Raw genomic sequence first — 25202 nt, 5'->3', positions numbered from 1 at the left:
TCTGTGTGTGTGTTTGTTTGTCTGTGACCGCTGTTTCTCGACAACCACGGGTCCGATATACTTTAAACTTGCCAGGTATATTGCTGGGGACCCGAGGATGTGCCTTTTCAAGGTTTCATATTAATCGGAGAAGCAGTTACCGAGCTATGTCCAAAAAACGATTCAACCAATCAGAGAGCAGCGAGCTATCACGTGTGCCGAACGTGGCGAACAGACTCTGCCTCGGATGGCACATTTGAGAGCGTATTCATTTATTTCCCGTCGGCAAACTATGTTGCCGTTAAACTATGTTTTAAAACTAATTAAAACTAATTTGCGATTCATCGTAACTGCGATTTGCGACCTTCCGGACAGTCAAATGAGGACGTCACTTCCGGACTTACGTAGCGGCTAGCGGGCGCCATTTGGAGGAGCTGGGAGGACTCAGTCGTGATAGAGTGAGCCTGAGTGAGTATATCAAGACAAGAACAAGATCTAGAAGGAGGTATGTACGGTGCGATTCATATAATATATTGTTTAGTTATCGTCGATGAGGAATTTGGGGGCCCGATTAACTGCAGCGCCATCCGAGCTGCGGCGTCGGGACGATACATTCATTGTACGGTAACATCACGCACTTACGGGCACGTCCTATATATATAGTACGGGCATGCCCTAGTATATATAATGGTACTCGTGGCCCATACAACTTCCAACATCCCCCACCCCAAATCGTCCCAAACATGACCAGATCAATAGTAAATATCATAATTTTAAATTTATCCTGCGCATTGACAAGCTTCAAATAAGACTGACGAAGGTCGGCGTTGATTGATTGAATCAAAGGACAAATAGATTTGATTTTAGTGACGATTCAGATACGATAATTTTTAAAGTGATTCTTCACCATTGAGAGATAAAGCCAAAAACGTTATCTCAAAAAGTTGTGAACGAGTTATGACAAAACTCAGTGGATAATTAGAGTAGGAAACAAGAAAAAGCCAATTACATTTCGGTTCAGGTCCAGATGCAGATCCGGCATATCAGTGGGATACAAAACGTAAACTGTTCACCCTGGCGGAGGTATGCTCTCTACTGAGTGCCGTTCTCGTTGTTTGTGTAAATATGGCCGAATTTAACACTCTCTCCCACCACCCTAATGCCACATAAATGCACACCCCTTCAATCTTTATTGCTATCTCATCCCAACCTTACTTCACACTTTTCTCAAAACACCATAACAGACAAAAAAACCCAAAATCAAACAACTAAAAACTGCATGTTGGATATTTTATTTCAAAAGAAATATTTCACAAGTTGTGATATCCAATGCAACAGCATGTGGCATTCACCTGGGTTTTACCAAATTTTCAAAATCATGTACATTTTTGCATTCTCAGAGGCTGTGAAAATCCACCATCTCAATAGAAAGTAAACTATTATACACATTCTTATATTTTTAATAAACTGGACATCATGAGAGAACCTCATAAAATGGTGAAAAGATCTGCAATAAGTCACTCCAACTGCAAAAGGGAAGATGGACTGGGAAAAGAGGTGAAAACTTGAGGACGAGGCTCACAATTTGTGTCTGGACACCTCTGAAGATGGTTGGAATCGGCTTTTGTTGTGCTCATGACAAGGTAAACCTGAACGTGTTTGCTGTTAAGGGAAACTTCATTGTGCATTATCGAATATAAACATCAAAACACAAAGCTCGAATTCAACACAGAATGTTCTCAAAAAGAGAATCAGCAAACTATACACAATATTGCATAAATAACTAGTGTTGCCGGTGAAGGCTCGTGTAGATCTGCGTCAGCGGACAGGTATCACTACGGATGAAATGAACCGTCGTGGGGAGCAAGGAGAAGCTGACGTTTTGCGCATCAACTCTTCATTGGAGCAAAAGAGAAATCCTCAAAAAGCACTCTTGCTCTGACAATGAAAGGTTAACGCCAGAAACATCAGCTTCTTGCTTCCCACGACAGTTAGCAGACCTGACCCAATGTCCTGTTGATTCCATTCATCGTTCTTTATGCACAATGTTGGTCAATAGTTTTCCAGCTGTAAGTGGGCCACAGCATCGATTACAAGCACCCCGGAGGGAATCTTTGGTGTTTTTGGATCAGAGAGCAATCATCAGGTTCGGGATTACCGCATGACAGGCAGGCATATGCAATAGGTCAGGAACAGAAAGCAGCAAAGGTATGACACCGAAAAGGTGCACGTAAGTAAAAGGAAAGTCAGCACCTGTATGACATCCCTCTCCAGTTTCCTTAACAGACGTTGACGAACCGGGAACCGAAAAAAAAAAAAAAAACAGGGAGCTGATACTCTAGGTCCCCTGCCTTTTGGGTGGTACGAGAAACAGATTTGTGTAATATGAAAACTAAATGTTCTACGGTTTTTGAAATATCGAGTGAACAAGCTATGTTACTAAGATAGTTGCCATGCCAACAGAATTCAGCCAATCACAGCTGTGATCTAATCAGGTTGAGATGACGTCATGAGGAATAGATAACTGCAAAATGAAAGCTAAATGTTCAACGGTTTTTTAAATATCACTACACAAAAGTACATGGACAAGTCACAAATGATCGGTCATGGACAGAGCTCATTTTGATATCCCCCGTCTCCAATCTTGTCGGAGCGGCAGGGGACAAAAATTAATCCAAGACAAGTACATATGGTAACAGACAGAGGAAGATGGACAAAGTAGACGTGGATAAACTTACTTATCAATACATTTCATGATAATTATTGAACTATTTTGGTGGCCCGAATTTTTTTTTTTTTTGCAATTGGAAAGATGATACGAAACAGAGCAAATGAAAATGATATCATCTAATGTGCATAATCAGGCGCATGCAACACATCCACATCACAGCCATCTGTACTTTCCTTTCTCAGATTTTGATCAAAATGGGGTATAGCCCTGGCAAGGACTGCCCCTTGGGGCAGATCTATATTCATACAAACAACTGTCTGTTTAACTTAACCCTTTCATTTATTTTAACTACACAAATGTGCATCCGGGTGTCAATACATGCCAAGACCCAAAAAATGATCCAACGTTTTCAAGCAAACCCATTCACAAATGGACGTCTTTATGTAAATATATTTTTTAAAGGATGCAAACAGCCCTGCATCTTCTAACCTTTTAGCTAAGCCTGAAATGATTAATGTCACTTGTTGTTGGAACCTCTCTCAGAACATGCATTCCCTAGATAGTGGTGCCGATAACCAAGCACTGCATGAAGGGCAAGGCCTACCAAGTCTTATAAAATGCCGAGACCATTCTTTGACTGGATGTCAGCACTTTTTTATTGATGATCCAAAAGCCTCCTAGTGGAGCTGGCGTGGGTGCGCGCGCACGCACACGCACACACACACACACACACACACACACACACACACACACACACACACACACACACACACACACACACACACACACACACACACACACACACACACACACTATAGTTTCCATCTCCCCCCCTCCCAACATGAATAGTAAATATCATAAAATAAAGTAAAACCTTTAAAACTAAATATCATACTTTTAAACTTCCCCTATACATTAACAATCCCCAAAAATGTCCTTCACATTGTTGTTCAATATTATCGAATTGAGATAGAGTCCTTTCACTGGTAGCAATCAGTTGGTGGTTTGTGTGGCAAACGACCATCCACTCAGGCCTGTTCTGGAGTTTGTTATATGAGCAGCTGCCCGTTTGGCGACCCGAGAAGGTTCTCTAAGTCTTACGTTTTGCAGATGGACAAGCCTTTCTCTCAGGTACTTTTCCAAGTATTTGACTTATTTTAGAGCTATGTGAGCCATTTCAGGTAACAATCCTTATCCCGGAGAAATGATATCCATCCACCTACTTTCACCCCAAACACTCAAGTTTCTGCACATGCGCACCAAACATTCTGGGGCAGGTTGTCATTTCCAAGATTATGTATAGCCTTGAAAATCACAACAGCAACTCAATTACCATGTGAGTGACGAGAATGGTAACATACTTACCATGCTAGAAGACCAAAGTAGAACAACATTTTGGCAATATTTGAATAGAGAAGGTCCCTGGAATCTGATGAAATAGACTTTGACCCAACTACACCGAGTTCAAAATTGATACTATGGAATTTACCAAAGCAAAGAGAGGCCATGAAAAAGTTGAGAAAGCTCCTGGAGATGATGGTATGGCAGGTACATTGATGCTCTTCTCAATGTGCTGCACAAATCATTTCACCAAACTGAAAAGAGACAATTCCAGCAGAATGCTGTAAAAGACTCATAGCGGAATTACCAAAGAAAGACCGCAGATTGCAATAATTGGAGGGTGCTGTTACTCTGCAGTCTATCATCTCTAAAGAGTTTACCCGAACGATTATGTCAAGATTACGCAAAACAGCGGATCAGCATCTGGAGGAGGAACAAGCTGGGTTTCGTCAAGGAAGATCCTGCAAATTACCAGAGCTCTGCTTTGAGAAGCAAATTTGAGCAACATACGAAATGGCAATTTAAATTTTGAAAAAGTCCCACAGGAACGCAATTGAAGATCGTTTGTCTATATAGCATTTCCCATAGAATCATCTGTATGATACTGTATAATGGACTTTCTTGATGCGCGTGGTCATAGGGAAACTTATACCATGGTTCAGTGTCAACATAGGGGTACATGATGTCACCTGGTCTGTTCCTAATACAATGAAAGAAAAGACAAAAACAAAAACCCCCAAAAACATGGACTGATGGACTGCAACATATCAGCGCAAATACCTAGATCGTGCTGATATCCGAATTCTTTCAAGCACATTCATGCAGATGAAAGAATACCGCAAGAAAAATAACTATGGAAATAATGTTGGTCAGAAGATAAACATCAGAAAGACCAAACTGATGAGAATCGAAACAAAACAGCAGCAACTCCATTACTTAACAATGGAGAAGGAGGCCAACAGAATATCCCTCAGGACGAGGCACAGGCTCTTTCACTTTAACCCTTTGAGGACCAAAATCATCTTGAAATTAATTTTCAGCCAGAAGACCAATTTTATTATTAGTTTGGCTAACTTTCAATTTTTTTTGATCTAAATTCAAGAGTATGTATGATGACAAACACACAAGAGGTTTTTCTAATAAACAACAACAAAAATTCACTACGGAATTTGGAAACAACAAAAACTCTTACCTAGTGTTAGCTACAATGTTTGCCAACAAATCGCCATTATGAACGTACAAACAAATAAATAAAAAATTGCAGGGAAAAATATCGGAGATACACCACTTTGAGGTTCAGGGACGTGTGTGTCCCTTGGTCCTGAAAGTGCTAATGCCGTCAGTTTTGCTGCATAATTCAAACTGCTAGAAAAAGCAACTAAGAGAAGCAACAAACAAGCATTTTCTTATTATGTGAACAACTAAGTTTAGAGAATGTATGACTCACCTTCCCCTATGAAATTTAACTTGTTGCACACCTTTAAAACTCAAATTTGCATAGTCTACAAATTTAACTATTTTACTCGTAGATCCACTCGTAGATCTAGAGTGAGATGTGCGTGGAAGAGGTTTCGGGAACTGAGTGGCGTGATGACGAGGAGGTGAGTGTCGTTGAAGCTGAAGTGAAAGGTGTATGCTGCATGTGTGAGAAGTGTTATGATTTATGGGAACGAGACATGGGTAATGAACGTAGAGCAGCAACGAAGGCTGGAAAGGGTGGAAATGCGAATGGTTCAGTGGATGTGCAGAGTATCGTTGAGGGAGAGGAAGACAAATGATGAATTGCGAAAGATGATGGGAATAGAGCCTGTGATGGATGCTGTGAAGAGGCACAGGTTTAGATGGTTTGGTCATGTGTTGAGGAAGGATGAAAGTGACTGGTTGAGAAGAGTGATGGAAATCTTTGGTCCTGACGGTCCTGATGGATGGTCCTGACGGCATCAGCCCACAGGTCCTAAAATCATGTTCTTCCGCTCTTTCACTCCCTCTTTCTGTTCTCTTCACCCTCTCTTTTGCTCAAGGTCATCTGCCATCTGCTTGGAAATCAGCCAACATCACCGCTTTGCACAAAAAAGGTGCAAAAACAGATCCCAGCAACTACAGACCAATCAGCCTTCTCCCAATTATCAGCAAAGTCATGGAATCCATCATTGCTTCAGATATGAAATCTTTCCTCTTCTCCAATGGCTTGATCTCTGATCATCAATTTGGTTTCAGACCTGGTCACTCTACTCTGGACATGCTGCTTCTGCTTTCTCAACAATGGATGGAGGTCCTCAACGCCAAACAGGAAATTAGAGCTGTCTCCCTTGACATTTCACGTGCCTTCGATACGGTCTGGCACCCTGCTCTGGTCACCAAACTCTCCTCCTTTGGTATCCATGGAAATCTCCACGCATGGCTGGCGGACTTCCTCTCTGGTCGTAGTCAACGTGTGGCCCTGAATGGGTTTCTCTCGTCTCCTCTTCCTGTTCAGGCTGGAGTTCCCCAAGGTAATGTTCTGGGCCCTGTGCTTTTTCTGGTCTTCATCAATGATCTCTCTGACTCTCTTGAAAATCCTCTCTATCTCTTTGCTGACGACTCTACTCTCTGTCGCTCCATTCCTCATCCCTCAGATCGGCAGTCTGCAGCCTCCTTACTCTCTGCAGACCTGGACAAAATCACAGACTGGGCAAACTATTGGAACATGTCTTTCAATCCTGATAAATCTCACACTCTTACGATGTCTCTCCGAAAAGACCGACTGGAAAACCCTCCCATCCACTTTCTGAATAATCCTCTCCAAGAAGTTCTGTCACTCAAGCTTTTGGGTCTCACTATTTGCCATGATCTTTCCTGGGAAAACCACATTTCAAATCTGGCCTCCAAAGCCAGTCGCCGACTGGGCATCCTCCGTCGTGCGAAGTCCTTCCTCGGCACACCTGAGCTCCTCACCACATACAAGGCTTTCATCCGCAGCTCTATGGAATACTGCTCTCCCCTCTGGTCTGGTGCTCCTGCCTCACACCTAGCCCGTCTTCACGCTGTTGAAACCAAAGCGTTCAGAATCATTGGAATCTCCCGCGATGAAGCTAACTCCAAGGGCCTTTCACTCACTCACCGCAGGCAGGTTGGTGGTCTTTCCATCTTCTACCGACTCCTCTCTGGCCTTGCCCCCCCAGCCCTCTCTGGGCTCTGTCCCCCAAATATTCCTACAGGTCGCACAAGATCTGCCTGCAACCCTCTTATGGTTAAACTGCCAAAATCAAGACTTTCTGCTCACCTTCACTCCTTCATTCCTCTTTTCTCCCACCTCTGGAACAAACTCCCTCACTCTCTTCAATCCCACTCCACCCTCCAGGTCTTTAAAACAGCTGTTCACCACCATCTCTAATCCTCCCCCATCCAAAACCTTGATCTTTTCTACCCCCGCTAATTTCGGTCCCCTTGTGTTTTATACCTCTCCCCCCCCCCCCCCCAACCCCCCCTCCACTTCCCACGCCTCCTGCCCCCAAGCCCTCTCCCTCCCACACTTCTCCCTGCTCTCAAATGTTGTGGTTGTGTGCTTCCCCTTCTCTCCCCATCTTGTCTTCCGCTCCCTCTTTTTGTATATTTTGTTTGTCTGGTTGATTTGTTTGTGAAATAAATGTTAGCTCTTTCACGAGCCTCGATTCAGTATCCAAAAAAAAAAAAAAAAAAAAAAATTAATGTAGAAGGAAGTAGAGGATGGGGAAGACCGAGAAAGACTTGGCTAAAGATGGGGGAAGAAGAAATGCGGGCAAGTGGGTTAACAAGGAGATTGCAGAAAACAGGGCAAAATGGAGAAGATTGTCATGGGGACCGCAAGGCTAATCCCCGCTCTAGCAGGGAAAATGGCCTTTAAAATGCCTGTTGTGTGTTGTTGTACTCGTAGATCCACCAATCAAATCACCGATATGGATCAACCTTAATACTCTTTGCTTTTGCTTCCTACTTCTGAACAAGTTTTCTTTTCATTTTGAGCTGGAAATTTCTGTCAAAAGGTTAAAATGTAAGTAACAACCTGTGTGGACATTGTTAAATGCTTTTTGAAAAATCGAAGCAAATCCAAATCTACGGCAGTACTCCAAAAAAAAACAACAAAAACGATTGGTTGTGTCATCAATGAATCTCAACAAGCTCACTTTCATAATGCCAGGGTCAAAAGGATATGTCTCGTAATCAAGCTTCTGGGTGATCATGCCAGTAAGAATAAACTCTCCATTATGAACATCTGATAGGGTGGAAACAGAGGGGGGAGGGGAGGGAATCAGTTACCCTGACACCACGAGCACTTGATGGAAAAAGTGAGAAGATAACGATAACTTCGTCAAGTTGATAATATGGGAATATGAATGAATGAATAATGAATGAATGAATGAATGATCGTTTTAAGGCCATTTTCCCCGCTAGAGCAGGGGTTAGCCTTGCGGGCCCCATGACAATCATGGTTCCCTGTTTGAGGCAATGTTTTTATGGCCGGATGCCCTTCCTGACGCCAACCCTTGATCACGCTCTTACGATGCGCAGGGATACGGTGTACCTATTCTAAACCGGGGTACACACCGGCATCATTCATCCCAGCTAGCTGGTACTCAATTTGCCGACCTCGGAAGGATGACAGGCTGAGTCAACCCCCCTGGTGTTAATTCAGCGATCGACCGGGATTCGAACCCAGGATCCTAGGATCCCAAGCCGGCACCCTGACCGCTAAGCCAACACCAGGCTAAAGTTGATAATATGGGAATGTCAACTCAAAAAACTCCCTCCCTATGTACGTGACTATTACAAAAACCAAATCTGTGCATGTGATGTGATTAGCACGTCAGTCATCCAAGCATCTATGACGAGTGAAGACTTTGAAACAGCTTTGAGTTTCTTAGATGTTACCGATGCTGTGGGCAAAATAATTCTTGCAGAGATGCAAGTCGTTGGAGCACGAGATGATGACAATCTCAGGAAGAGTCTGCATACAAGTTGGGGGAGGCGGGGGTGTGTGAGGGGAGGGGGACGGTGCAAGGGGGGAAAAAGAAAACAAACAAACAATGAAACAAATATATCCTACCACAATAGAATGAAAGATGCTGTAATTATACAAGTAATATTACCTTTCCCCGCTGATGATTGGAAGCCTGCTGCCAACTAGGTTGTTTGGGCAGAAGAAGGCCATCTCCCGCATTTGCGATGGCACGCATTGTGCTGAGACTCGGACAAATACCAGGGGTAACATAGAAGTGTAAACCCTGGAAGGAAGGAGAGAATGAAGGCAGGCACACACCAGGTCGACCACTTCAAATTCTAGCCAAATACAAACACCATCAAGGTCAACCACAGTAACAGTTTTCTGCACGCACTTGGAAGATCCTTCGCGTCTGAGCCTTCCTCATGGACTCCTCTAGGTTGAAATTGAACTCCACTTCAGCCTCGGCGTCTCGAAGAGGGAATCTCCTTGGATCTACGCATCCACACAACACGCGGACAAAGGAGGTCGTCTTTTATGGAACGATTGCTGTTCCTCTGCCAAAGATCACGGTAGTTTCGTGTGATTAGGAAATAAGTTTGAACAAAAGCTTTGGTTTCAGTTTGGAAAGCACTCAGAACTCACCGAGAAAGTGCTGCGCCCTGAAGCTGTGCTCCAGCCAGTCAGAGGTGACAATGTTCTGAACAGTCGGCAAGCTCACCAAAAACTTCACGGTGCGAATCACTTTGGCCGCTACCAAGTGTGTGCATTTTGCTGGACTCTCTGCCACCTCACCACCCAGCAAATACAGTTTCTGGAAGTGGTTTATGGTAGGATATTCCGCTCTTAAAACCATGTGATTTGGGATATTCAACACAATCATAAATTGTAAGAGAAAGATTCGCGAAAAAATATATGAAATTAAAATCACAGCAAGCCACAACTTAAACCGTATTTTTGTTTTCTTAACGATTCTCATCGTTTCAAAGAAACTCGATCGGCACTCGGTAGAGCACATCCCTCTCTGCCAGGCTGAACAGTTTGTTTTGTATCCCACTGATAGGTCAGATCTGGATTTGGACCTGAACCAAAATCTAATGGGCTTGTTCTAGTCACCGAACCAACCCATCACTTAATTTTGTCAACTCGTCCACAACTTTTTGAAATATCAAGCTATATATTGTTTTGGTCGAACACTCAATGGTGAAGAATCACTTAAAAATTTAATAAATTTCATATCCAGATTTGGTTCTTATCGAATCGACACACAACCTGTCCACCAAATTTCGTCCAAATCGATCCATAACGTTTTGAGATATTGAGCAATATATCCGTTTTAGACCCATCATTCAATGGTGAAGAATGGTGAAGGTGAAGAAGAAGAAGAAGAAACCCTGGTGTTGGGCTAGCGGCTAGGGTGCCGGCTTAGGATCCTTGGATCCTGGGTTCGAATCCCGGTCAATCGCTGAATTAACGCCAGGGGGGTTGACTCAGCCTGTCATCCTTCCGAGGTCGGCTAATTGAGTACCAGTTCACTGGTAATTCCCTGTTTGTCGTTAAAGGCGGCAAAAAGGGTTGGCGTCAGGAAGGGCATCCGGCCGTAAAACATTGCTTCAAAAAGGGGACCAAAAAACAACAACAACCATGGTTCCCGAAAAAGGCCAACCCCCGCTTTGCGGGGAAAAATGGCCTCTAAAGGTGGTTTTTATTCAATGGTGAAGAATCACTTAATTTCCCTGATCCGGATTGGAATTGGAATCTTCACCAAAATTGAATCAATCCATCCTTGTCAAATACCCAAGCAACCTTTCCCCCCAAGGTTCATCCAAATTTGTCCACAACTTTTTGAGATATCCTATTCACAAACAGACATGTAAAAACACAACCTCCATCCACCTCTGGCAGCGGAGGTAATAATAGTGTACAAAAATCACACAAACTCACCTTCATGTACTCTTGCACAATGATAGAATTGAAGCCAGTAAATATCACATGGGGAGTGCTGTCTGGTGGAAGTTTATGAATAGACGTGGGACGCTCATCTATCCTGGAAAAAAAGGAGAACAATAAAGCAAAAAGGACTTAAGAAAAAGATCTGCATCTCATGTGAACCAAGGCGGGAGAAAAATAAAAAGGTGACAGACGGATGCATGCGCACAAACACACACACAATTAAATGTACAGTATCAGTTGTTCCGAAACTTTAATATAATTTAAAGGATTGCCATAAATGATGCTAATTTCACAACATCCCATATTCAACTTTATTTAAATTGTAAACCTCAAAACATAGTTCCCTTACCTAAAGTAAGACCTGTAAGCAATTGACTGGTTTCCCGACTGCACATCCGTGCACATCTGCACATCAACTGGGCATTTTTCTTCCTCGAAGTTTCGATGCTTTCAGCCCAGAACCTCTCCAAATGGCGGATCCACAACCTCGGTCATAGATCCACAACCTCCGATGCCTCCAGGCAGTCGGTCAACCCATCAATGCAACATCACAAACCAAACTTCACTCGCTAGAAAACTTTACCTTGCTCGGCGTATACATAAGCACTCCAACAGGTGCCAGCCCACACACTAAATATTGCTACTGGTTTATGCATTTTCCATTTCCAATTCATTTTCAAATTGTGCCCCCATTTCCTTCACAGCCTGAACAAACATTGTAAAACCTCTTTGCTTCCTGCTTGAAGAGCCCATGGGAAACACACTCCATTCACCGCTGGGAGAGGTGGGGGTTCCCACACTATCTGCGCCCCTGCAAATGCCCATCTCGGCCTCACGTGCATCATCATAAAAAATTTAAAAAACACACACACACCACACCACACACACCACACACACCACACACACACCACACACACCACACCACACAATAAATACCTTGAGAAAGAAGGGAAGACCCAAACGAAAGAAAATGTGGATGGGGAGACAGGCTAGTGAGTGAGAGTTGCAGATTGACAAATTCACAAACACACCAATGCTCGGCATGATAAGCAACAACATGCATTTTAAGGCCATGTTCCCTGCTAGAGCGGGGGTTAGCCTTGCGGTCCCCATGACAATCTTCTCCATTTTGCCCTATTTTCTGCATCTCTCCTTGTTAACCCCCTTGCCCGCATTTCTTCTTCCACCATCTTTAGCCAAGTCTTTCTCGGTCTTCCCCGTCCTCTACTTCCTTCTACATTAACTTCCATCACTCTTCTCAACCAGTCACTTTCATCCTTCCTCAATACATGACCAAACCATCTCAACCTGTTCCTCTTCACAACATCAATAACAGGCAATATTCCCATCATCTTTCGCAATTCATCATTTGTCTTCCTCTCTCTCAACGATACTCCGCACATCCATCGAACCATTCACATTTCCACCCTTTCCAGCCTTCGTTGCTGCTCTACGTTCATTACCCATGTCTCGCTCCCATAAATCATAACACTTCTCACACATGCAGCATACACCTTTCCCTTCAGCTTCAGCGACACTCTCCTCCTCATCAGCACGCAGCGACACTCTCCTCGGCATGATAAGCAGAAAGATCAAATTAAGTGGATGTTATGGTTATTCGTATGATACTTCGTAGCTTTGGATGTGTTACAGTGAAGTTGGGGGGGAAGAGGGGGAGGAGTTACATACAAGTTAGGATGTCAAGTTAGCTTGGTCTGCACGCTCACATCGGCTAAATGGTTTTCTCTAACCAGGCAGCCATGATAATGAAGTTGCCCTGTTTTGTTTGTATGCCATGAGAAGTCGTATTGTTTGATGTACAAGGCTAGGTAAGGAAGTGTAATTGGTATGTGTTCCTCTATACAGCCAGGCAGGTCCCAGGCAAGGTAAGGAGACGAGTCGTGATGGGAATGTCAGCATTCCATGTGTAGTTTTTGTTTGATACCCCCTCTCTGTGGCACGTGCTCTGAGAACAGGAGGTGGCACCTGCCATAACGAGGTCCCGGAGGGCACGATGCTATGGAAGGCCTGCAAAGCGGTGTGCTATTGATTTGGGTGGCGTCGATGGCAACACAACACTCCATCACGACAGTAGCGAAGTGCCACATCATTGGCCAGTGTCAGGCAATGGACGAAGGATACTTGATGCTGACTCGACCCTGAGCGCCAACTCAATCCTTGCCAGCACCAGCCCCAACTCCGCCGCCGGTGCAGCACTGCACCCCACAGATTTCTTGACCACGCTCGGTATAGGTTCGGCCTCGCTCGGCGCATGCATAGACACACATACTACAGGTGCTGGCCCAAACACTACGTGTGCCGGCCCATACATCACAGATTGTTCCTGGTTTATGCGTTTTGCATTTCCAATTTATTTTCCAATTGTGCTCACATTTCCTTCATGGCTTGAACTAATATTGTACAACCTCTTTGCGTCCTGCTTAAAGAGCCCATGAGAGACAGACTCCATTCTCCGCTGGGAAAGACGGGCAGGGGGTGTCTTCACCCCTGCTAATGACCATCTCGGCCTCACGTTCGGCCATGTGTGCACCATCATCCGCCATTTTGTTGCAGACCACTACCATTAAATCTTGCTCAACCGCCACGCCTAACTTTTTCCCACATGTGCCAAAATTGGGGAAACAAATTTGATACAAGCAAATCGTGCTCTGTGTGAAAATAATTTGGAATTCTAATTCATCCCTGGAGGGATGAGATTTCTAATTCCACTCCTGACACAAGTTGCAACATTGTCGCGGTGCTCACGAATGCAGCCCCGCCACACCGAAGCAACACGTTTTGAGAATAGCCAAATTAATGGACCCCTCTACTCAATGCGACTCCCCTTCTGTGACCGAAACTACTGCGTCAACATTCGTTTGCAGCCTTTTCCCACCTGTCTACGGCCATGGCACGAGACCTTAAACAACCTTCGTTTATAGACAGCACTGGCATGTGATGTGGCACGTCGTTAAAAGGGGCGTCATAAAACTAGACATGGAACGCCAACATATCCATCATGACTCCTCTTCCTACCATGCCTGGATCTTTCCTTGTCATACAGAGAGGACATTTATGAATTGCACTTCCTTAGCTAACTTTATACGTCAAGCTATACCACCTCTCACGGCATACTTAAAACTATAGAGTTCATATCTGTGGCACTTCAACACAATTCCCCATGCTGTGACTCTTCAATTTTAATAAAATAATGATTTTAACGATCGATAAAAATAAAAAAATAAAGGAAAAAACCCCCCAAAAAAACAATTGTTTGAGACCACTTTTCTCTTTTCATGCGCAGGGTAAATAAAACATAAAACGTGCGACTTCATTCTAACAAATCCCTAGTTACAGAAAGTGATCTAACTAACCGACATGAGCACATGGATCAAGCTAACCTAACACGGTAACTAGCATGTACTCCAAAGTAACATTAGATTGTATTGTTTGGCTAAATACATAAAAATCTAGAACATTTGTATTGTACAAAACAGTGTGGAGGGAGGAGTAAACAAGTTGTAAAGCAAGTAATGATAAAGAGAAACGGCACCAAGTAAAGCAAGACGAGGAGTAAAGCGAGGAAACGTTGACACAGTATAATGAGGTGAGAGCAACGAATAATAAATATGCCATTACCTGAGTTTCTTGGTGGTCTGATGACAGCTGAGCTCCGACAGTTTTCTCCTGGATATATTCCGAGATGCCTGCCGGTATAAGACAGTCATGTGGAACCAAGGCCGAACATACAGCAAAGACTTGGTTAAGCTTGAGGAATGCCTCCATTGGATTTTCTGGATGTTAACCTGGGCTGATGGCAGATCATCCATTATTTGGCTGGCCCAAACTCAACTACCGTTCATACACTCAGCAAATTACTGACCGTCGGACAACAGATTGAACTTCGCAAATGTTGATTAGTTACAGAAAAATTCCAATGCATTAATTAATATGCCTGGACATATTTATCTGAAAAAAAAAACCCCCCAAAAATTATTATATTGATAAAATCAGTTACACCGTTTCAGTAAACGACTTTTAGGTCACAATGTAGCTACTGAAACGAGGGTTTACATTTCAACAGCAAATCAGCCAGGTGGTGAATTATTTAGGTACACTTTGATACAAGCAATCTACTGAGACACAACATTTATAGCCAATGCTAAATGAAAACCAAGGGAGAACCCTAAATATTTCAGTGGCTTCCTTTGAGAGTTGCACAAGACAAATTACATGCATCAACTAAAGCAAGAGGTGCTTTTTGCTTTTGTACAAAGCAAGGTCAATGGTTTAGGCCAAATAAAATGTTGGCTTTCCTGTAAACTGATCCTCAATGAATGGGGTTGGTATGTAGGTAGGGATTTAGGTTTTTTGGGAGTGAGAATTGGGAGGGGGGGAGGGGGGGTAGGTTGTATGTGTTTAACTAGAAGATAGGTATGTTTTCCACTCTCAGGGTCCAATATAGATGGTTACAAAAATATGTAGCATTTTTCAAAAAATGTGAATACAGATGGTTACAAAAATAAGCAGCAATTTACAAAAAATGTGAATATGGATGGTTACAGAAATAAGTAGCATTTTTCAAAAAAACAAAAACAACAAACATTACAGAACCCCCCAAAAAAATGATTCCTAAGTGGAGCGCTCCCACACAGACCACACTGTATTCGGATACAGACAAAGGATAAAATAACTGGAAAATAAATGTGTGGTTTGTGGAACTTCACTCCAAGCTGCTCTGGAATCTTGTCAGGAATCGTCAAAGATCATCGCGGCCTTGGCGGGAACCGCACGCTTTGCCGCGCAGCTCCTTTGCGGGAAAACCAGGCCTCCGTGCGCAGTTCGCTCTTCCAACCGCGCTTATCCTCACAATCTTGTTCGGGAAACCGCAGGTCTCAGTCCGCAGTTCTTCCTCCTCATGATCACCATCAAGATGTCAGAACACGACCGTTCGTGATGAATCTTCCTTGCGCAATAGCCGATAAGCGACTGTTCGCTATGGGATCCAGAACGAGAAGAAGCGAGAAGAGAAAATGTCCGCCGTTCCAACTATTTTGTCCTTCAGGCTCTGACGTCATCCCACGACGTCTCTGTGTCCGCTCCATTCAGAGTCCCATCTTACCAGTCCTTGTGCCAATCAAATCCCGGACCAATCACTGCTCTTCTCGGCATGGCTCCACGGACCTTTTGTCCTGTGTGTTCACCAAGACGATGTTATCCACGGTAGTGTTCGATGCCTGGGTTCTGGTTGGTTTTTATTTAGCGTTATTAATTATGGTGTCGACTGCTTGGCTTGGCTATGGTGTGTAGTGCGGTGTCATAAGGAACACAGGAAAATATTAGAGGCAATTACATGCAGGGGATGAATTTACCCATAATCCCTCGCTAATTAACAAACCCCACCCCTCTCATGGGAACAAAGATACAAGCTCTTCCATGACATACGGTCCACACAAATTTCCTACTTATGATACATCGAGGTTTCTTCTTCTACACGACAGTCGGATCACACTAATCCATACACTCTACCTGGCTCTAAGGTAATCATTGTCTACCCCCTACAAACGTAACAATATTATGAAGTTTGTACCAAAACAATTATTTTCAACAAATGTTGAGTATTTTCAAAAGAGCACTTACGATTAGTGCGTCCCGTGATATTTGGATGGGGTTTTTCCAGGCCGCTTCAAGAGGATAGACAAGAGCATTAGAGTTTGTATAAAGAGTTTTAATATAATCAAGTCAATAAATCAGTCTTAAGCAACCACAATACAATGGGCATTTTCAATGAGAGGGGCACTTTAATTGATAAAAATGAAACTGAAAGAAAGGGTGAGGAGAGAAGAGAAAAAGGAGGTGAGGAGAGTGCAGGAGAAATTGAGAGAAAAAGGGGAGAAGTCTGGGAGGTGATGTAGGTGAAAGGAAGAGCGTTATGGGGGCAGCAACTGTGGACAAAGGGTAAAACATGAACCATCAGCACCTTTTAATCTTTCACGGCAGATAGATAAACCATCTTCTTATTGGTTCACAAGTTATCAAGTGACCACTATATTCGTCATGTGTGTGCGTCTGTCTGTGTGTGTGTGTGTCTGCAGCATAACTACCCGATGATATCATCTGATATTGATGAAACTTGGATGGGAGGTTGATATCATGATCTAGTTGTGTCGTGCCGAGAGTGGGCGTATTGCGCCCATTGTGGGTGGAGCCACGCCCGAAAAAGATGTCCTTTTAGGGGGTAATCGATTTCAAGCTACATCCTCTCCGAGGGGTTTGGTGGAATCTGACAGAGGTTTCGATATTTGGTTCGGCCAATGTCATGTGTCTAGCCCCACGGAGCTCGATTTTTCATTTTCGCCCCAAGGTCAAGGTCACAAGGTCAAGAAATTTATAAAAGTCGATTTTTGATGGTTTTATTACATTGTTCGCTTCCTGATAGGGTGAAATGTCATACATGATCTTAAATTATCACATACATAATGAAATACAAGTTTTCCAACAAATTTCAGAATCCTCGACCTTTGACATTTCAAGGTTACAAAGGTCAAATTTTCAAAGTTGTCGGAATCAAACCGAATTTTCGGTATTGTGTAGCTAACTAGTCTCATAACAGATAATACATTCCTATTTATATATTTTCAATGTCGGTTTTGACCTTTGTCATTGAATACCCCTCGCTCGTGAACCAACGTCGTCTCCTGACTTGTAGTTTTTATTCTCTTGTGCCGCCCAGGTGCAAAAACTGATCCCCTTAACTAAAGAGCCATCAGCTTACTACTTGCAATCATCAGCAATGTCGTGGAATCCATCATCACTGTTGATATGAAATAATTCCTTTTCTCCAACCACCTCATGTCAGATCAATTTGGTTTCAGACCGACCCACTCCATCTTGGACATGCTAATTCTACTCTCCCAACAATGGATGGAGGTCCTCAATGGCAGGAATGAGATCAGGGCCGTCTCTCTGAACAGATCTTCAGCTTTCGATACAGCCTGGCATCCTGCTTTGCCTGTCCAACAACACGCATGACTTGCTGACTTCCTCTATTCTCGTAGCCGACGTATGGCTCTCAACGGAATCCATTCATCTCCTCTCGCTGTCAATGCTGGAGTGTTCTGGGCCCAAAGGCAGTGTTCTGGACCTAGTCCTATTCCTGATCTTCATCAACGATCTCACTGACTCTCTGGAAAATCCTCTTTATCTATTTGCTAATGACGCCACCTTCTGCCATGACATCTCTCATCCTTCAGACAATTAGGCCATAGCCTCTTCCCTCTCTTTCGACCTTGACAAGATGACAAGCTAGTCAAACAAAATGGAACACTGGGCATTCTCCATCGTACAAAGTCCTTTCTTGGCCGAGCTGAGCTGCTATCCACCTACAAGGCCTTCAGCTGCAACTCCCCTATGGGCCAGCGCCCCTACATGCTCAGCATGCTCAGCTTGCCGCCATGGGAACTAAGGTCTTCAAGATCACAATCATTAGGCACTCAGAACCATTAAAGGCTACACCCAACTCGCCAACATAAATAATCTTCATGCGGAAAATAAAAATACTACTCGATATCAAACACTACCTTGATGACAGAGGTAAACACTTCATTGATGTCACTCAAACACCAGAACACCTGTGTCACCACTTGTTCAATCACTCACCCCTCACTCTCAGCCAACACATCTCACCAGAAACTTACAACAGCATCTTTTACAAACATGACACCGTCACTTTTAAACACATCATCTCAAAAAAACATTCACAATCACATCACCACCATTGTTTTGTAACAACAGCACAACAATAAAATACTCAACAAGCCACGCCCTGTGATCCATCCATCTGAACAAACCCTCCCACACTCCTCCAGAGTAACATTATCTAGAATTTGTTCCGGTTACCACCCCACACTTAAAACATCTCAACACAAACTCGACCCCACTCAGGACCTTTTCTTTTCTGCCTGCGCTGTCACCTTGACCTCGACAATGTACACCACTTAATTACAACCTGCTCTCAACTCCCACAATACAAACAACTATTTAACATTTCTTCTTCACTCGACCTCTGGAGGAACCTGTTTGGAGTGGCCAGCTTCTTAGGGGCTGTGGTCTTCCAGTGAGGATGCTGTGAATGATGCTGACATATACGGGACTTCCACCAGATTGAATATCATTCAACAACTCCTGGTCATCAACAGCCCTGATGTAGCATCTCTCTCAACCCAACATCGTTGATGTTCTACACTTTCCCTTTTCCAAACAATCCTTGCCTCCACATTATCCATACACTGTGTGTAGTGCGCCACAAAGTGCGTCATTACCGAGTAGCGTCGTGAGCAGGTGGCGCTCAGGAGCGAATGCCTCGGGCAGGTTGTACAGTGAGAATCGCTCATGCTGGAGATGTTGAATGGCGTCAGTGCACCCAGCCATCACGGCGCAGAGCCATGCCACGTTTACACATGGAATGCGCCACTCGCGTGCCTTTTCATACTTCATCCCAAATGGCCTGTTAGACATGAGTCCAAAAGGAAAAGTATGAAATCTTTGTATAGCAACATCAAAACAAAAACATTAATGGCCCAATAGAAAATTTTGAATTAAAATTGGTTTTCCTCGTTTTGACCCGTTACCCTAAATCCACAACTCATGGGGCATGAACCGGGGGTCAAATCCAAAAACTTGTTACATATTCCCTGCGTCCCCCAATGCTGATTGCATACGCAAAGTTAATTTTTTTTTAATGTTTGCTAATGTACCCATAATTGCATTTTTTGGTATTTGACCTTTTGACCCGACCACAGTGGGCGGGGAAAAATGACACAGATCTCGCACCTTCGTGCCATGTGGCATCATAACTACCAAATTTGGTGAATTTCTGCACATCCGTTTAGGAGATAGCGGGACGGACAGACAGACAAAAGGAGTCAATCACAATATGTCCCCGTTTTTTTCCAAAAAGCATGGGAATAATGATGTACCAGTCTCGGCCCACTTTTGGTAACATGGGGGTAATCAATCAATTCGAAAAATTTTATTAATAGCTCCTGCTAGGCACATTTATAGTGGGGGAAATCGCCAGAGTGGATGTACATGCTGGAAGGGGTGAAATTTTATATATTAGAGGATCTTTAAACAATGCTGGACAACAAAGAAGGTGAAAATGATAAAATAACAAAAAGAGACATAACTCTCAGAAATGTGGTTCAATTAGAACACGAATTGGTGCAGAAATGCCAAAACTAATCACCAGAAAAATAAATTTTGAGAATAATTTATCAGAACTTTGCCAAGTAGTGACCAGTCCACTCTCTCCTTTATAAGTGTCAGAAAGAGCTCGAATCTGCCGCTAAAGTCCACCTAAACCTCATTAGAACACAAAAGACAAAACGGTGTCTCAGATTTGACAAAGTGCATCTTTTCGCCAAAAATACAAAGAGAAGTTTAGACGACGCTCAAGCGAAGGACCAAAAGCAATCCTTTTGGCCCTCAAAGGAAGGCATTACGCTGGCCATCATAGTCGGTACAATCAGCCAGAAGCACTCAGAAAAGTCACTGACAGCAATAAATTCGAATTTCATGAAACTGTGCTGCATTTGTTTTTTTATAGCATTGTAACGGCACAAATCGAGCTACCCTGCACCCATCCCATATGGATCACCAACAGTCAAATCCAAGGAAGACTTCAGCAATCTAATAGCACGAGAATGCAGGTGCCATGAAGCATGTTGCAGTCGATATGGTGTACAGGACAAGAAATGTACAGTACGCGCAGAAACAGGTTCTCCAAAGTGTTACGGATTTATGTGAATTTATGTGAATTACTATTCAGGTCATTGCTTATTAATGTTTATTCTATTAAAGGTTGTTGTGGTTAAATGGTTAGAGGCGCTCTGGATAACAGGAGAGCGGAAACGGGATGGTGAACCGGAAGAGAAGAAGAAGACAAGGTCCGGGAGAAGCGGCCATCTTCTTCTCATCGCCCAGCTCCGACGCGAGCGGTGTCGATATTGAGCAGCGTGGGGAACGCTGCGTTTGAAAGCCCGTCTGGCGAGAGGAGTTACCTGTGGGGGTAATTACCGGTTACACGTCAAGTTGCCGTGGGTTCGTGCACGGAACCAAGCGTCCGGCACAGTTCGCCTCCACGTCTACAAGGACGCGTACGGGTCGCACCTTGGGCCTCGCGCGCTTTGCTTTGCCCGCTTTGCTTTGCAAGGAGGTGTGCGCTGCAGCAGCTGTTCCCGGTACGCGACGTGCACGTTTGGAGCACGTCAGCCAGGGGTTCGTTCAACCGCCCGTGTGTGGAGAAGTCGACCATCACCTTGGTCTGGAGGGGCCCAGAGACATTGTGAGGGACAGTGACCATTGAGGGGTCGTGAGTGGGAAAAGGGGGGAAATATATGAGATGGCCATCTTAGTAATATTGGTGATTTATTGTTGATGGTTGTTGATTGATTGGGGAATATATTATTGAGTAATCCGGATCCTTGGTGTGGGGTTTCTTATTGACTTGAATTATTGTATCTTTCATATTGATTGCGCTACGAAAGCGTATAAATCAGAGATCTTTCTGGCGGGGTCCTCCCACGGTCCGGGGGTCACCAAGACCAGGTAGTTACCGGGAGGACCACGTAACAAAAGGCAATGTCGTACACATCATGAAGATACAACATGAACTCAGAAAAGGAAGAGCATTGTGCATGGCCGACTGTGCTGTCTCTCTTTTGGTCCCAGGAGTTACTCAAACAAAACATACTTGAAAAAATAATAATTAAGAGACACCAGACAATGCCTGAAGATGAAGCTAGTCTCGATGCAGTGGCCTTGTATAAATCCATAATGGTGGATCTAAATACCCCCAACTTCAGGGTGCAATCAACACAGTTGCAGCAGGAATGATATGCATGTTGGCAACAGAAGGAAAAAATATATATACAAGTAAAGCTACATTCAAAGTACACCGCCCACATGCGAAATAATTAAATATCCTACAGCGCGGCATTGCTGGGGCGCCTCTGGCGCCCGGCAATACCGCAGTGCAGCTCATTGAGGCTGCATTGGGAGGGAGAGGTGTACACTAATTGATTGATTAATTGTATAATTAAAATCAATAAAAGATTATCACAAAATATTTTCATAATCTATTGGCTAATAGCATAACTAAACCACTAGTGCTTCATCCGAAGATGTATCTTTTAGAAATTTAATTAAATAAGTCATTAATAAAAAATCAAATAATTAATTGATTAATCAATAAAAAATTAATCGATTAAATGATTAATCAATAAATCAAAAATATCCTTGATAGCCACATCACTTGGTCACTGTCATGTCCAAATATTAGCTTCCCAGCTCAAAAGGTGCCTGAGATATTGGCCAAATAAGAAAGAAAATAAATAAATAATTAATAATGAAAATAAATAAATAATAATCATTAAAAAATTAAATTATTTATCAATTCGGTCACAGAACACATAAACCACCACCATTTCATCAGAATCTGTAACTGAAATGTTTTTTTTTTTTTAGTAATTAATCGAATAATTAAATAATTAATCGATACATTGATTAATTGATTAATCAATAAATCAAAAATATCCTTGATAGCCACATCACTTGGTCACTCATGTCCAAATATTAGCTTCTGAGCTCAAAAGGTGCCTGAGATATTGGCCAAATGAGAAAAACCACCTTTAGAGGCCATTTTTCCCCGCAAAGCAGGGGTTGGCCTTTTTCGGGAACCATGGTTGTTGTTGTTTTTTGGTCCCCTTTTTGAAGCAATGTTTTACGGCCGGATGCCCTTCCTGCCGCCAACCCTTTTTGTCGCCTTTTACGACAAGCAGGGAATTACCAGTGAACTGGTACTCAATTTGCCGACCTCGGAAGGATGACAGGCTGAGTCAACCCCCCTGGCGTTAATTCAGCGATCGACCGGGATTCGAACCCAGCATCCTTGGATCCTAAGCCGGCACCCTCGCCGCTAGCCCAACACCAGGGTTTGCTTAATCGCTAATAATCGCTAATAATTAAATAACTCATCAATTAATTGATTAATCAAAAAACAAAAAATACCGTTTTTGACAAAGGACTTGCTCACTATTGTGCCGAAATTTCAGCTTCCTACCTCAAAGGATGGCTGAGATATCGTCCGGACAAACAAACAACCAAGAAAACAAACAACCAGAGTGAAAACTGAGTACTCTCTTTCAGCGTCCGTCACTGCCGAGCCCCCTACGGTGCCCAGCAATGACGATTTGCAATGCCTGGAGATGGCATAGGAAAGGAGCGGTGTACAATATCAAAGAACTGCAATGATAACTTGACCATCTCCAAGAGTTTCCTTTTTCATGCAGGTGAGACGTTGTGTTGAGCCATCAGGTCACGTGAACGATGTCATCACGAGGTATGAAACTTGGCAGACATTTCATGGGATGCAGGCATGGTGCTATGATTTTCAAAGGTTAATACAAGCCGAGTGGTGAAGGAAAATGGATTTGAAGACATCCTCATGGAAGCGAGCATCGATGGTGCTGCAGTCATCAGCCAAGCTTTAAAAAGGAAAACATGTGACCAATGGGAGATGCAGTTCACAAACTTGTGAATGAAGCGATGACATTCTCGAAATGGATGGAGATCAGAGGAGGAGAAGAGATGCATATCGGGGAAAGCTCAAAGATGCGTTCGGCGATTTGAAGGTGCGGAGAAGGCAAATAGTGAAAACACGAAGAAAGGACCCGAATTTTTCATGAACAGTACTCAATCACCACATCAACTGATGGACATTTTATAAAACATGGGGGAAATGTTTTTTGCTCGGATACGTTTATTTTCGGTGGATATTTCACAGATGCTGCTGGTTTAACAGCAAAGAGAAGTGCTAACAAGTCACAATAACTCGTTTTGTATTCCAATGATAGGCCGGATCTGAATTCGGACCAAATCCAAAAATCGAATTGGCTTGTTCTTGTTACATACTACCAAGTTTCACTCAAATCTGTCCACAACGATTTGAAATATCATGCTATAATGTATCTCGTTTTTTGGCCCAATCTCTGAATTGTGAAGAATCCTTAAAAAGACTCGGATCCAGATTTAGATCTTAACCAAAAACAAATAAATTCATCCTTGTTGCACACCCAACATGTCCACCAAATTTCGGCTGAATATGTCCACAACTTTTTGAAACATCATGCCTCTTCTTCACACATGTGCTGTACAACATCATTTTACAACAAGTATCTAAGTAGGTATAGAACACCCCAGGACCTCCTCACTTCCCAGTGACATAAAACTGGGAAGTATATCTGTGCTGCACTTTACCAACTTCCCCTTCAGCTTCAAACAGATATTTATCATGCTTTCAGAAATACCAATTTAAAGTGTGTACATATCTGACGGCACCAGGGGAAAACATCAGAAATAAAGAAAAATGGAACAGGAGGGATGAGATTGAGTGCCAAAGATGGATGGAGGATGTTGAGCAGTTTATTTACTTTAATATCAGACAGTCCACCTGTTTTGTGACACACAACTAACATGTGTCTGCATGAAAGAGCCAAAAGGTTTTGATGGCCCAGTCACGGGTCAAATAGTCCTGGACTTCCACTGTTAAGCTCGGTCACACTCACTCTTTGCATATGAGGAGCGTGTTACTTCGGGTCAGGTAGCCTGTGTATCTTGCTCCTATGAGCCTGACCATGAGTTTTACTTCCTCCCGATCGCGGTCCATGAAGCCCGTCACTGACACAATCTGCGGCAAAAGAGAATAGAAGCATACAAAGGAGGAAATGAGTGTTGGGAACGATGGTATGGCTGCTATGATAAATAAATAAAAATAAAAATAAAACCTAAAATAAAAACAATGATTCAAGGCGAATGCGGGAGCTTGCACATAAATTGTGTTCAGGACAAAGACATTGTTGACATCAGTGCACATTTACACAAATCAAAAGGACGTTTGTAAATAATAGACAAATCCACACAATAAGTATATGGGGTTTGTACCTGGTTTCCCAGCACCATGAGCCATTGGTTCAGAGGTCCAAAATTGCTTTGAAAGAGCAGAAAGAATGCATGTCGTGTGTTGAAACATTGAGAGGCCAAAATTAGTTATAAAGGGAGGTCCAAAATTGCTTTGAAAGAGCAGAAAGAATGCATGTCGTGTGTTGAAACATTGAGGCCAAAATTAGTTATAAAGGGAATTATAGGAAATGGATATTATTTTCAAAATGAAGAAAATATTCTGTCAATGAAAAAAATCTGTTCAGATGGAATTTACAGACTTGGCATTTAATATGGAATATT

The 25202-nt window shown here is 43.1% G+C and overlaps 1 protein-coding gene across 2 annotated transcripts in view; it reads right to left on the bottom strand.

Annotated features, from left to right (window-relative positions):
* Positions 1–1255: 1255 nt before the first annotated feature.
* PAXIP1 (PAX interacting protein 1) overlaps positions 1256–25202 on the bottom strand; it is a 59420-nt gene continuing 35473 nt past the window's right edge. Inside the window, exons 11-21 of one of the 2 annotated variants that reach the window (XM_078785983.1) lie at positions 24527–24648; positions 19223–19407; positions 16542–16585; positions 14541–14608; positions 10893–10995; positions 9594–9762; positions 9343–9443; positions 9097–9231; positions 8879–8954; positions 8162–8222; positions 1256–1634 (exon numbers count right to left, since the gene is read on the bottom strand). In XM_078785983.1, the coding sequence (XP_078642109.1) occupies positions 1613–1634; positions 8162–8222; positions 8879–8954; positions 9097–9231; positions 9343–9443; positions 9594–9762; positions 10893–10995; positions 14541–14608; positions 16542–16585; positions 19223–19407; positions 24527–24648 (1086 nt within the window). In that variant the 3' untranslated portion in view covers positions 1256–1612. Of the gene's footprint in view, positions 1635–4071; positions 4246–8133; positions 8223–8878; positions 8955–9096; positions 9232–9342; positions 9444–9593; positions 9763–10892; positions 10996–14540; positions 14609–16541; positions 16586–19222; positions 19408–24526; positions 24649–25202 lie in introns of those variants that run through there. The other variant, XM_068126297.2, reaches the window with a different exon arrangement.

Source organism: Myxine glutinosa, chromosome 10 (genome assembly GCF_964187855.1).
Source record: "Myxine glutinosa chromosome 10, kmMyxGlut1.1, whole genome shotgun sequence".
Classification (NCBI taxonomy): Eukaryota; Metazoa; Chordata; class Myxini; order Myxiniformes; family Myxinidae; genus Myxine; species Myxine glutinosa.
Note: the sequence above shows the minus strand (reverse complement) of the source record. Positions and strands in the feature narration are given on the sequence as shown.